General features: G+C 43.2%; 2 protein-coding genes across 8 annotated transcripts in view; one reads left to right on the forward strand and one right to left on the reverse strand.

Moving 5' to 3' along the window:
* The first annotated feature begins 41 nt into the window (after positions 1-41).
* asah1b (N-acylsphingosine amidohydrolase (acid ceramidase) 1b) lies at positions 42-6,641 on the forward strand. The gene is made up of 14 exons (XM_056281055.1): positions 42-289; positions 637-683; positions 928-1,018; positions 1,364-1,450; positions 1,550-1,628; positions 1,743-1,817; positions 1,914-1,959; positions 2,100-2,244; positions 2,402-2,456; positions 2,552-2,633; positions 2,874-3,005; positions 4,961-5,084; positions 5,216-5,272; positions 5,363-6,641. Exons 1-14 carry the CDS (start codon positions 221-223, stop codon positions 5,450-5,452), a joined length of 1,179 nt encoding a protein of 392 aa, XP_056137030.1. The 5' UTR covers positions 42-220; the 3' UTR covers positions 5,453-6,641.
* pcm1 (pericentriolar material 1) overlaps positions 6,561-13,044 on the reverse strand; it is a 44,920-nt gene continuing 38,436 nt past the window's right edge. For all 7 annotated transcript variants that reach the window (XM_056281053.1, XM_056281048.1, XM_056281052.1 and 4 more), the window contains 6 exons: positions 10,402-10,550; positions 10,243-10,306; positions 9,861-10,096; positions 9,591-9,683; positions 6,786-6,909; positions 6,561-6,697 (listed from right to left, as the gene is read on the reverse strand). In XM_056281053.1, coding sequence (XP_056137028.1) covers positions 6,672-6,697; positions 6,786-6,909; positions 9,591-9,683; positions 9,861-10,096; positions 10,243-10,306; positions 10,402-10,550 — 692 coding nt within the window. In that variant the 3' untranslated portion in view covers positions 6,561-6,671. The remainder of the gene's footprint in view (positions 6,698-6,785; positions 6,910-9,590; positions 9,684-9,860; positions 10,097-10,242; positions 10,307-10,401; positions 10,551-13,044) is intronic.

Below are 13,044 nucleotides of genomic sequence, written 5' to 3' on the forward strand. Positions count from 1 at the left end.
ACGTCGGTAGAAAAACGTACCCGTGCCCCGTTAAAATGCGGGGCAGCAGAGGGCTGATGTTAACTGGAGACTTGCCCTGCTCTCCCCCCTCCACCCCCCTGGCCCGGATGCGGGTCCATCACGGGACAACGTTGACTTCCGTATTTCCAAATACAAAAGCCCGGCAGCGGAGCCCCCCGCGTCCACACAGCTCCCCGGCTCCCCCCGCTGGCCGCCAGACATGGGGCGGTTCGTGTGCCTGCTCGTAATGGGGTTCGTTTCGGTCGCTTCGACGCAGTTTATACCGCCGGTAAGCAGGTTTTATACTTTACTTACCTATTTAGTCCAATAGCCGCCCCCCCTCCCCCCTTGACGCGGCTGTCGGCGTTACGTGTCGGTCAAGCTGGGCAGCGCGAGAGCCTCGGCGCCCTTCCGGCGCTTTGATGAGGGGAAAGTTTGGCGTAATGTGCCGCTTCTCATTTCTGCTGCTCATTCAAACCTTTAGTCCTAATCCGCCCCTTCTGCTCAAGTCGGTGTTAAAGTTGCCAAGCAGTGTTGTCTGATTTAACGTGTTTAATATGGGGGGGGGGGGGGGGACGACAACAACAACTCCGAAACCATACGAAACGTAACCGCTGTTTTGACTTGAATTCGCAGTACACCGAGGACTGTCGCGCGGACATGTACCCCCCCAAAGGGCCAACGTAAGTACGATGTGGCGACCCCATCACGCCTTGGCTTCCATCTTGCATGACTTATACTTGTTTTGTGTGTGTGTGTGTGTGTACTCTGATTAACCGGGGCGGGGTGTTCTCGTAGAGGTCGCCCCTTTAAAGTGCAACGGTGACACAGCAAACTGCTCACAGCTACGATGTGGGTGTACTGCTTAAGCCGGGCGGGTGTCCAGTTGTGCTCCTTTGTCATCTGACAGCCTGTCTTTCTGGTCAGGTTCAAAGGGGACGTCACGTGGTACACGATAGACCTCGACTTGCCCCCCTACAGGAGATGGACGGCTCTCATTACAGACAAAAAAGCAGACGTGAGATTGCTGCGTAACGATTTAAACTAGCCTATAATCCAAGTTTTGCAATATATGTGTATACATCAGTGTTTCTCAACCCAGTCCTCAAGGAACCCCTATCATGCAGATTTTCATTGTAACCCTGCATAGGTAGCCCTGCTTGTACTTACTCGACCAATCATCTCGCAGCACTTAATTATGCAAGGTGTGCAACATCTGACAAAATTCATTGCTGATTGGTTGAATAACTACAAACAGGTACCTATTCAGGGTTGCAAAGAAAATATGCAGGATAGGGGGTCCTTGAGGACAGGGTTGAGAAACACTGGTATATATATATTTCTAAACATCAAGTTTCTTTAGCTCGTCAACATGATCCAGGCCATCAAAGACCTCGCCAATGCCTTTGTTCCAAGTGGGAAGCTAATAGAGATGGTTGACGTGACTTTGGTGAGTCACTCTCTATTTAATTCTGTGCATTTCCTTCCACATTTGTAATGAATGAAGTATGTAATTTGATTCCTGGTTAATAATGCGTCTCTGCTGCAGCCCATGATGGTGGACACTCTCCCATACCCTTTCAGTGATGAAATAAAAGGAATTGCTAAGGCCTCAGACGTGCCTCTTGGTAAGAACATGCTTCTTCTTTTTTTCATAAGCCATCCTTCTCTGACAAGTCCTGAAACTCTAATGTTGGACGTTGACCTGTTAAATCTTTTTCTGAAATCTTTTTGTAATCCAGGCGAGGTTGTCTTGTTCAACATTTTCTATGAGGTGTTCACAGTGTGCACCTCGGTCATAGCCGAAGACCCAAATGGTAGGCAACCAGGCTGTGGTTTGAATTTGTCAGTCTTGTTTTGCATTCAGACAGATTTTGTTGTGCAAGCGTGACAGTCTCTTTGTACTCTTGCAGGTAATCTTATCCATGGCAGAAATATGGATTTTGGATTGTTTTTGGGGTAATCTCATCTTTATTTTGAATGAGCTGTTATCTTGGGTCAACAATCATTACCCAGACCTACATGCAAGAAGTTGAATGTAGAATGGGTCCAAGCCATTTAAGACGGCGGCAGTTATATTTTTTTCCTCCGTCTGCTAGGTGGGACATAAAGAACAGGTCGTGGATCATCTCTGAAAAGCTCAAGCCTCTCGTGGTCAACGTCGACTTCCGGAGAAATAACAAGACTGTCTTCAAGGCCACCAATTTTGCTGGATATGTTGGCATGCTGACTGGCATCAAGCCTGTAAGACTTATCAATAGGATTTGCTGAAAATTATGTACAGCCAACACTGGTTTTAACTAATGATAGAAAAGTTAATGTCTTATTTCCTGTATGTTTTATTGCCAGTTTCAGTCGACATTATTTTTTTTAAATTTGTTTCTACCCATTTGCCTCCTAGCACACATTCACTCTGACCATGAATGAACGCTTCAGCCTTGATGGAGGCTACATTGGTGAGTTTCTGGCTGGTCTCGTCTGACACGTATTTTAGGGGTATTTACCCAGAGTGTTGTGTTTCATGACTCCTATCATCCTGATGCTCCTGCAGGAATCCTGGAGTGGATTTTGGGAACGCGAGATGGGATGTGGATGAGCTTCCTCACTCGCTCCGTCCTGGAGAACGCTACCAGGTTATGTATTAATTAATGTACATGATACTTGTTATATCCTTGTAGTGTATGTTGTTATATAATTATACAATATTGTCGCTGTCATTGAGTTTAAGAGTAATATTTTCAAAACAAAACATGGTGTCAACATAACGTAATGGCTCATAAGTAATAAGTAAATTAGGATAAGAAATAAGATGAGATGACTGTTATGAGGGCACAAATAATGTAATTATACTAAAGGTTTGTCCCTTTTTCTAGCTATGAGGAAGCCAAAAATCATCTGGCCCAGAAGAAGTTGCTTGCCCCAGCTTACTTCATCCTAGGAGGGAACCAGACAGGCCAGGGCTGTATTATTACCAGGTCCAGATTGGTCAGTCTTGACATTTTGGAGTAAGTAGTTTTTATAGTGGGGCTGCTTACTTGGAGCTGTGAATGTGAACCAGTGCTGAGTAAACAAAATCTTAACACCTCCTCAGTGCATTACACCCCCTTGCCAACCAACTGAGTTTGACGGGTCACAGACTAAACAAGGTGTTGAAAGACTTCCACGTGGCTCATGCCCAATGCCAATGGCAGCGTTTCCTTCAGTTATATTGATTTGGTTGGTTGTGGATCAAATTTTGAGAACCAGTTTCACCTCAGTTGGTAGGGCGCCAGCCATTATGGCAGCATATGGCTTGAGAATGGCACTAATACTGCTAGGGTTAGAGGATCGATTCCCTTTGGAGCCACCCATGCTGTAATGTGATGCTGTCATTTCAAAGCAAGGCACTTGGTGTCCCAGGACTAGAAAAGCATTATTTAAAGTCATTCACTAGCAATATTTCATTTTTATATTAAGAGTAAAAATGCCTGGTCAGTCTTTGTCTTTTGGTGGCATTAATTTCATTCAGTTATGGATGAACTGAAGCAATAAAATATGCACCTAATGGGCAGTGATCAGATATCATGTGGCATTTGAATTTGCCATGACAATACACCCAACATTATCCCCCCCCAGCCTCCAATGTTCACACAGCTTGTTAGGATGCACGGATTGATAGTTGTCTCTGATCCCGGGTCCTCCTTTCAGCAAAAATAATTGGGATTCATCAGGCAACGTTTTCCAATCTTCCAGTGTCTTAAGGTTTCAAGCCAATGTGAAGTCACTCAAACAAATCTCCCTCAGATATTTTAGATCTAATTTTGTGAATTTTTAGGTAAAATTCTCGTTACTGAAATTATGTATCACAATATGGCTATTCAAATGTTACCCCTTACAGTACCACTGAAAGGCAATTATATTGCCCTGTCCTTTACAGCAGCACTGTACTTCTTGACACACGCAAGCTAAACGTGCTTGAACAAACATACCCCGTCTGAAGGCGGGGAAATCTTGACTTGCCTTTTTATGTAGGCTGTCTTACCTCCGTTCTACTTGGGAGCTTTTCTTTTTTTCCTTTGTCAGTTGCTCAAAAAATAAACAGTGTTTAAGTCGATGCATAGGCTGTCACAGTTGATCTAATGAACATGGGAAAAAATAAAATGCCATTAACTCAAAATCATATATGTTTGAGAAAAAAATGTTGCGTTTTGCAAACAAGTCTGTGGCCCCCACAGGTCGGCCTGTAGTTGCAGTAATTTTTCCTCTGACTAAATTGTAAGTCAAGTATTCATTCTATTGTGGAAAATGGGTATCGGTGATGGAAAATATTCAAGCAATGTCTTGAGCTTGAAATGATGCTTTTGAATGGAAAAACAACCTGTTCAGACAGGAGCCTTTTCAAGTAGCTGTCCTGTTGGTTATGCAACAACCACACCAGTAAAGATGAAGGTTTAGCTTCTACTGGCCTTCAAAAAAAACATTCTTTACCCTTTCTTGTCCCTTTTTCGTTTTCACTGACTGAATTCAATCTTAACAGATAAATCAACTTGGGATATTCACCAAATGTCTATTTCAAAAATTAATATCCAGTGTTTGGTGCACTCTTCGGTGTATTGGGAAGCCTGAGGGTGGTGGTTTTCTCTGGCCGTTTAAAAGAGAAAAAAAAGGCTTGCCTTTTTAGGCTGGTAATACTAAAGTGGTCAGTGTTATGACATGAAGTAAGCATGATGCATGTTGTGTAAGACAACCTAATAGTCTATACATTTACTTATTCCAGGACAACAGTGACAGGGTAGTTACTATATGCAGTAGTTTTCAGTGTATTTTAGTGATGTTGGGTTGCCTGTGACTTAAAAAGGGATCCGGTTGCACCTTGTGTGCTTGTCTCATGATGCATCCAATTTTACTTTCTAATTTAACTAATGAAATCTTTGCCCCGTGTGGCATGGTACTACGCAAGTTTGTTTTATTTTCTTCCCAGGATTGACCTGAAGCTTGGCCGCTGGTATGTCCTGGAGACTAACTACGACCACTGGAAAGAGCCTTTTTTCCTAGACAACCGTAGGACCCCTGCCATGAAGTGTATGAACCAGACCACACAAAAGGTCTGACGCCATCCTCCCTTTTCTGTTACTAACAAAAAGATTAGATGTTCAGCCAAATCTTTTTAAGATGTGATTAAGTTACAATAACAAGTTCTATTCCTCTTTAATCAAAACTGCTTTTCTTTTTCTAGAACATCACACCGAAGACGATATATGATATGCTCTCAACCAAACCAGTCTTGAACAAGGTGAGCTTTTGATATTTGTGGTTGGCAATAACAGTTTAACTGGTTTACTCGTTCAAAAATTGCTCTTTCTTGTTGTGCTTTTTTTTGTAGTTGACTACATACACAACACTGATGGAGGTGTCCAAGGGCAGACTCGAATCATACATCCGTGACTGCCCCAACCCCTGCATGCCTTGGTAAACCTGAGAACTGGACCTAGATCAGTTCTTCACACGACTATTTGCACATGGTGGCTGAAGGTGATGAGCTCGGCTGAACTCAGGACAAAGTGTGAACCTAATTCCAAGTATTTGCACAGCAACTGATCATTTGAATCAAGAGTACGTCACATGAGGTAGCTTTAAGAGAATGTTTTCCAGACAATGCAGATAATGTTGACTTTCTGGTGTAGTCACAAATGACGGGAAATAATCACTCTGGTGTTTTGTTTGGTTATTAATTATGTGCCATGCGTTTTGATTGTGTTATTATAGAGAGTTCAGCAGAGAATCTAGTGGTTTTCAGTTTGTAAGTTTTTTTGGCACTAAAGTCAAGCTACTAACAAATTCATGACTGACCACTTTTCAGTTTTACAAATGATTTTGTCAAACATTCTTAAACGATTTGTATTTCTGATACCTAATTTGTACAAAATGGCATACCTTTTAAAGGAGGTTAATTGTTGTAGCGCTCCCAGGCTCTATAGTACCCGGGTTAAAGGTATAGCATGTTGCACTGTGGGTACAAATTTTGGGAAATAATTTTGTGACTATTCAATATCAGTAACTTCATAAAATAGCTGATAAACTTGTTCAATAAATACTGGTAGTTTCAAAAGTTCCATTTTTATTATTTAAAACTTCATACAGTTGTCAACATTAATTACATGGAAATCACTGGAGACTAACCGATCAACAAAGCAAGTGTATATAAAGATGATGGATTAGGAAAAGGTAAAAGCAAGAGAAATGAGTAACAGCAGCCAGTCAAAAGTTGCATGGCTGTTCTAATGGGTCAAGTGGAGAGAATACAGAACTGTATAATAAGGCCAGGCCAAGAAAGAACACTTAAAATCATTTTGAACAGAACTCAAACATTCAAACAGAACTCAAAACTGGAAAAAAGTGTTACTTCAGATCTGAAGACTTAAACAGAAGCTTACAACTTTGCCAATACTCAGCAGCATAGACATATCCCCCTCCCAAATTGGCTACAAATAATTCGTTCAAAAATAAAAATGAAGTGATGTTTACAGATTCAGCTTTAAATCTTGTGTTTGTCACCACCAACCTGTGACGAACAACCCACTGCTCCTCGGTATGCTTAGGAGATGAAAACTAAACCATTCTTCAAGACCAGGTTTGGGATTCGAGTTTAGTGTTGCAACAACTACTGGTTATCCACACACCGGTACAATTCTTTATGCACTCTGTGCACCAACAGTTTCTGAAAAACAAAAAGAGTATTTCTCGGGGTACTTGAGCAAATGGAGAGTGATTTTAATTGTACAACTAGATAGGCATGATCTCCATACCTGGTTCTTTAAGTGCCTGTGCGTTTCCCACCAGCCCTGCGAGTGACTCGGTGTTCCCATTGAGGATCTCTGCAGACAGGTTGTTGTTCTGCTGCTCCTCCACTATCCTCTTCTGAAGCTCCTCCTTATTTGATAACATAGTTTAACATTAGATACATTTTCCAACGTGCTTGTGCAGATCTGGGAAAAGTATGGAATTATTAATTACTGATTTTCAGACAAGCAAGTATGGAAATTTGTAAGTAAAGATGTTTTGCCCTTAGTAATACACTGATGATCCAAAACATTATGACCACTCACAGGTGAACCGAATAACATTGATCATCTCCAAACAAGGGCACATGTCAAGGTCTGGGTAGATTTGATGGTAAGTGAACAATCAGGTGCCGTAGTCAATGTGTTGGATGCAGGAGTAAAGACATGAGAGACTTCGACAAAAGGGCCAAATTGTTATGGCTAGACAACTGGGGCAGAGACTCTGAAACGGCAAAGCTTGTGGGGTGCTCCCCGGGCAGCAGTGGCGAGTACCTACCAACAGTGGTCAAAAGAGGGACAAACCAGCAAAAGGGTGTTGGGCACCCAAGGCTCACTGATGTGCGAGGGCAACGAAACTATATCCTGTCTAGTCCGAACCAACAGAAGGTCTATTGTTGCACAAGTCACAGAAACGTTTGATGGTTACGGGAGGAATGTGTCACAACACACAGTGCACTGCACCCTGCTGTATATGGGGCTGCGTAACCGCAGACCGGTTGGAGTGCCCATGATGACCCCTGTCCAATGTCAAAAGCGCCTACAATGGAGACACAATCCTCGGAACTGGACCTTGGAGCAGTGGAAGAAAGTCGCCTGGGCCGATCAGTCCCGTTTTCTTTTAGATCACGTGGATGGCTGTGTACACGTGCATTGTTTACCTGGGGAAGTGATGGCACCAGAATGCACTGTGGGAAAACGATAAGCTGATGGAGGGAGTGTGATCCTCTGGGCAATGTTCTGTTGGGAAACCCTGGGTCTGGCCATTCGTGTGGATATCAATTTGACCAGTGCCAACTACCTAAACATTGTTGCAGATCAGGTACACCCCTTCATGGGTATTCCCTGGTGGCAGTGGCCTCTTCAGCAGGATAGTAGGCCTTACCACACTGCACACATTGTTTGGGAATGGTTTGAAAAACATCAAGTGTTCAAGGTGTGGCCCTGACCTCCAAATTCTCCAGATCTCAATCCGATTGAGCATCTGTGGGATGTGCTGGATCGACATGTCCATGGCGACTCCACCTTGTAACTTACAGGACTTGGAAGGATCTACTGCTAATGTTTTGGTGCCAGATACCACGGGACACCTTCAGCAATCTTGTAGAGTCTATGTCTTGGCAGGGCAGCGCCATTTTGGTGGCACACAGAGGACCAATAGCTGATCAGGCAGGTGGTCATAATGTTTTGGCTCATTAGTGTAAAGTTCAAAAAGAGCAGAAATAATAATAAATAAATAAACGTGCCTTATCAAAAAACCAAAATGATTCACGTACACTGTAGTGATCATTTCAAATGACTGTCAGTCTGGATTACATTTTTCCAACAATTGCCTAAAACTTTCAATAATAGCTGTTGCCTACTTCCACAGTACCAGGCATGACTAAAATATAGCTCGAAACAAAGTGATCAACACGATCAAAAACCGCTGCACACAAACGCCTTAACAGCAGCCAAATGTATAAGCAAGCTACTGACTGGTGTATTTTGACTGTAAATTTAAAGCTTTAAAAAATTGCTAGCAGTAAGTTATCAATCTGTAATAATGTACAGTATAGGCTACAGTGTGTCAGTTAATAAATGCTGCAGCATTTCAAGACCAAGAAAATCTCATCTGTTTGTTTCCCCAACTGCTAGAAAAGTGAAGGGGGTTAGCCCTAGAAAACATATCCCCTGTGCTTCCGACTATGGTCTGGAAGCTGAGCAATAAAGACTAACAGTATGTTTTTTTGGCTGCTAAGTAACGTCAGCTAGTTTTCCACTAACATTATAAAGCTTAGGCACAGCACCCAAGCCGTTTTGGGCACCACCTAAGCTGAATGAATGTGAAATCAACATGGAGAGCGTCAAAACAAATAAATGACTTTTCCCCAAATCTAATGGTTGTTCTTGATCCCCAGTGGACTTCTTTAGCATGTTTTGTCTTTAGGCTTTTTGGGTGTTATTTATTATCTGCTCTAGCTTTTTCAACTTTTTGTACAGAGATATGGTAATAATAATGGTCCAAAATGATATGAAATTGCATTTGCATCTAAGTCTTCCACAAACCTAGGGGAAACATTGAAGTTTTAAGCTATTCTGATACGCATGAATATAGGCCAGCGTTGCATGCTCGTGGACATGTGGTGCACACTAGGTTTTAACCTAGTCTTGTTTGATCCCAGCCCGTCACTGATGATGAGTGGGGAAATTACACCATTGGTTGGCCCTGTGTCGCCACTTCCTGTTCATATTAAAAGCCTCTAGCGTTTCATACATGGTCCAGCCATATGTTTTCAGTGTTGTTCACCTTTTTCTCATTCGTCGTTGGCTCCGTCATCACAGAAAACTACTATGATTGGCGCATTGCAGCTTGTTAATGTGGGACTTGTAGTTTTTGAACGATTAGCAGTGCGAGAACAAAGATTATGGTAGATTGTAATCTTTACTCACACACTGTACTCAAATTATTTTTCCGGTTCACACATATCTAGTTTTAGGGGCAAATGCAAGTGAAATACTTGCACTGTAGAGCCCTGATTACATAGTCCCCTTAATAATGCCATTACATACCTCACACATCACTGTAAGCTGCAATGGCAGGTCCTCCACCTTGACAAAGTCCTCCTCATCAGACTTCTGGCTGGTGTTACCTGAGCCCATCTCCTGTTTCAAGGACAGTTGAAATCTATCAATCAATGCAGTGTGCAGCCGCAGATTTTGAAATGGTAAGCCATCGTGTAATACATTAAGTAATAATAATGCTTTAGGATCCCTGTAAAAGCAATGAGTTTTTTTTAACATGACGACGGAACAAGTTAAAAGTTCCAGCTTTTATCTTACGTCTACATTTATCATAATGGGCGAGTCTGTGTCAGGGCTACTGGTGGTGGTTGAAAGCTTAGAGACTTCTTGACCACAAGACACTGTGGCGCTGACTTCTGCGGTGCTGACATCCAAGATACCGACTGCCCCCTCGTCACTCTCCTTCGCTGGACCTCCTTGTACCACCAGGTCACATTCATCCACTGCTGAGTACACAGCTTCGGAAGATTCACCCTCTGAGATGTTGTTTTTCACTAAGTTTTAAGAGAGGAGAAAGGAAAGCAAAGGGAGAGGTTAACGGTCTGTGAGAGGGACCGAAAACAAAAACACTGTCACAACTCTATCAAACATTTCACGCGTTTGGTAGGAAGTCCCTTAGGAGTAAAGAAGAAGCCCTTACCATCTTTGGTCTCAAAACATTTCTGTTCAGCTTTTGCCATAGGTCTTTCATTGGGTAATGCACCCTGTATTAAAAAAAGAATTCACCCAAAGAAATAGTTAGCCATTTTTTTTATATATATCGAAGAAAAATCTCTGTGGGCTTGATTGTGGTGCTGACCTGCTGATCCACTAGTCCATCAGCACTAGCTTGAAGAGAGGTCTGAACATCTATAGGCCCAGCCTCAAATTCCTCAATTTCTTCCACCTCATTCTCATCCTCCCCACTGCCATAGTTGGTCAGGGCCTGGGTCTCTGCTTTGGAAAGACCTGAAAGACATTACAAAACACACAATGTGTGCTGGAAAATAAAACCATTTGGAGAGCTAAAAGTGTGGGAATTTATAACTTCATATAGCACTTTTCAAAGCAAAGTTATAAAGTGCTTTACAAGACAAAAAAGTGTGTGTGTGTGTGTGTGTGTATATATACACTCACCGGCCACTTTATTAGGCACGCCTGTCCAACTGCTCGTTAACGCAAATTTCTAATCAGCCAATCACATGGCAGCAACTCAATGCATTTAAGCATGTAGACATGGTCAAGACGATCTGCTGCAGTTCAAACCGAGCATCAGAATGGGGAAGAAAGGTGATTTAAGTGACTTTGAACGTGGCATGGTTGTTGGTGCCAGACGGGCTGGTCTGAGTATTTCAGAAACTGCTGATCTACTGGGATTTTCACGCACAACCATCTCTAGGGTTTACAGAGAATAGTCCGAAAAAGAGAAAATATCCAGTGAGCGGCAGTTCTGTGGGCGAAAATGCCTTGTTGATGCCAGAGGTCAGAGGAGAATGGCCAGACTGGTTCGAGCTGATAGAAAGGCAACAGTACCTCAAATAACCACTCATTACAACCGAGGTATGCAGAAGAGCATCTCTGAACGCACAACACGTCGAACCTTGAGGCAGATGGGCCACAGCAGCAGAAGACCACACCGGGTGCCACTCCTGTCAGCTAAGAACAGGAAACTGAGGCTACAATTTGCACAGGCTCACCAAAATTGGACAATAGAAGATTGGAAAAACGTTGCCTGGTCTGACGAGTCTCGATTTCTGCTGCGACATTCGGATGGTAGGGTCAGAATTTGGCATCAACAACATGAAAGCATGGATCCATCCTGCATTGTATCAATGGTTCAGGCTAGTGGTGGTGGTGGTGTAATGGTGTGAGGGATATTTTCTTGGCACACTTTGGGCCCCTTAGTACCAATTGAGCATCATGTCAACGCCACAACCTACCTGAGTATTGTTGCTGACCATGTCCATCCCTTTATGACCACAGTGTTCCCATCTTCTGATGGCTACTTCCAGCAGGATAACGCGCCATGTCATAAAGCTCGAATCATCTCAGACTGGTTTCTTGAACATGACAATGAGTTCACTGTACTCAAATGGCCTCCACAGTCACCAGATCTCAATCCAATAGAGCACCTTTGGGATGTGGTGGACCGGGAGATTCGCATCATGGATGTGCAGCCGACAAATCTGCAGCAACTGCGTGATGCTACCATGTCAATATGGACCAAACTCTCTGAGGAATGTTTCCAGTACCTTGTTGAATCTATGCCACGAAGGATTAAGGCAGTTCTGAAGGCAAAAGGGGGTCCAACCCGGTACTAGCAAGGTGTACCTAATAAAGTGGCCAGTGAGTGTATATATACAGTGCATCCGGAAAGTATTCACACCCCTTCACTTTCCCCACATTTTGTTATGTTATAGCCTTATTCCAAAATGGATTGAATTCCTTTTTTTTCCTCATCAATCTACACACAATACCCCATAATGACAAAGTGAAAAAGGTTTTGTAGAAATTTTTGCAAATGTATTAAAATAAAATATTGCATTTACATAAGTATTCACACCCTTTGCTATGACACTCAAAATTGAGCTCAGGTTCATCCTGTTTCCACTGATCATCCTTGAGATGTTTCTACATCTTGATTGGAGTCCACCTGTAGTAAATTCAATTGGTTGGACATGATTTGGAAAGGCACACACCCGTCTATATAAGGTCCCACTGTTGACAGTGCATGTAAGAGCAGAAACCAAGCCATGAAGTCAAAGGAATTGTCTGTGGACCTCCGAGACAGGATTGTATCGAGGCACAGATCTGGGGAAGGGTACAAAAAATTTCTACAGCTTTGAAGGTCCCGAAGAGCACAGTGGTCTCCATCATTCGTAAATGGAAGAAGTTTGGATCCACCAGGACTCTTCCTAGAGCTGGCCGCCCAGCCAAACTGAGCAATCGGGGGAGAAGGGCCTTGGTCAGGGAGGTGACCAAGAACCCGATGATCACTCTGACAGAGCTCCAGCGTTCCTCTGTGGAGATGGGAGAACCTTCCAGAAGGACAACCATCTCTGCAGCACTCCACCACTCAGGCCTTTATGGTAGAGTGGCCAGACGGAAGCCTCTGCTCAGTAAAAGACACATGACAGCCCGCTTGGAGTTTGCCAGAAAGCACCTAAAGGACTCTCAGACCATGAGAAACGAGATTCTCTGGTCTGATGAAACCAAGATTGAACTCTTTGGCCTGAATGCCAAACGTCACGTCTGGAGGAAACCAGGCACCTCTCATCACCTTGCTAATACCATCCCTACAGTGAAGCATGGTGGTGGCAGCATCATGCTGTGGGGATGTTTTTCAGCGGCAGGAACTGGGAGACTAGTCAGGATCGAGGGAAAGATGAATGGAGCAAAGTACAGAGAGATCCTTGATGAAAACCTGCTCCAGAGCGCCCAGGACCTAAGACTGGGGTGAAGG

The sequence above is a fragment of the Lampris incognitus genome, chromosome 5 (genome assembly GCF_029633865.1).
Source record: "Lampris incognitus isolate fLamInc1 chromosome 5, fLamInc1.hap2, whole genome shotgun sequence".
Taxonomy (NCBI): domain Eukaryota; kingdom Metazoa; phylum Chordata; class Actinopteri; order Lampriformes; family Lampridae; genus Lampris; species Lampris incognitus.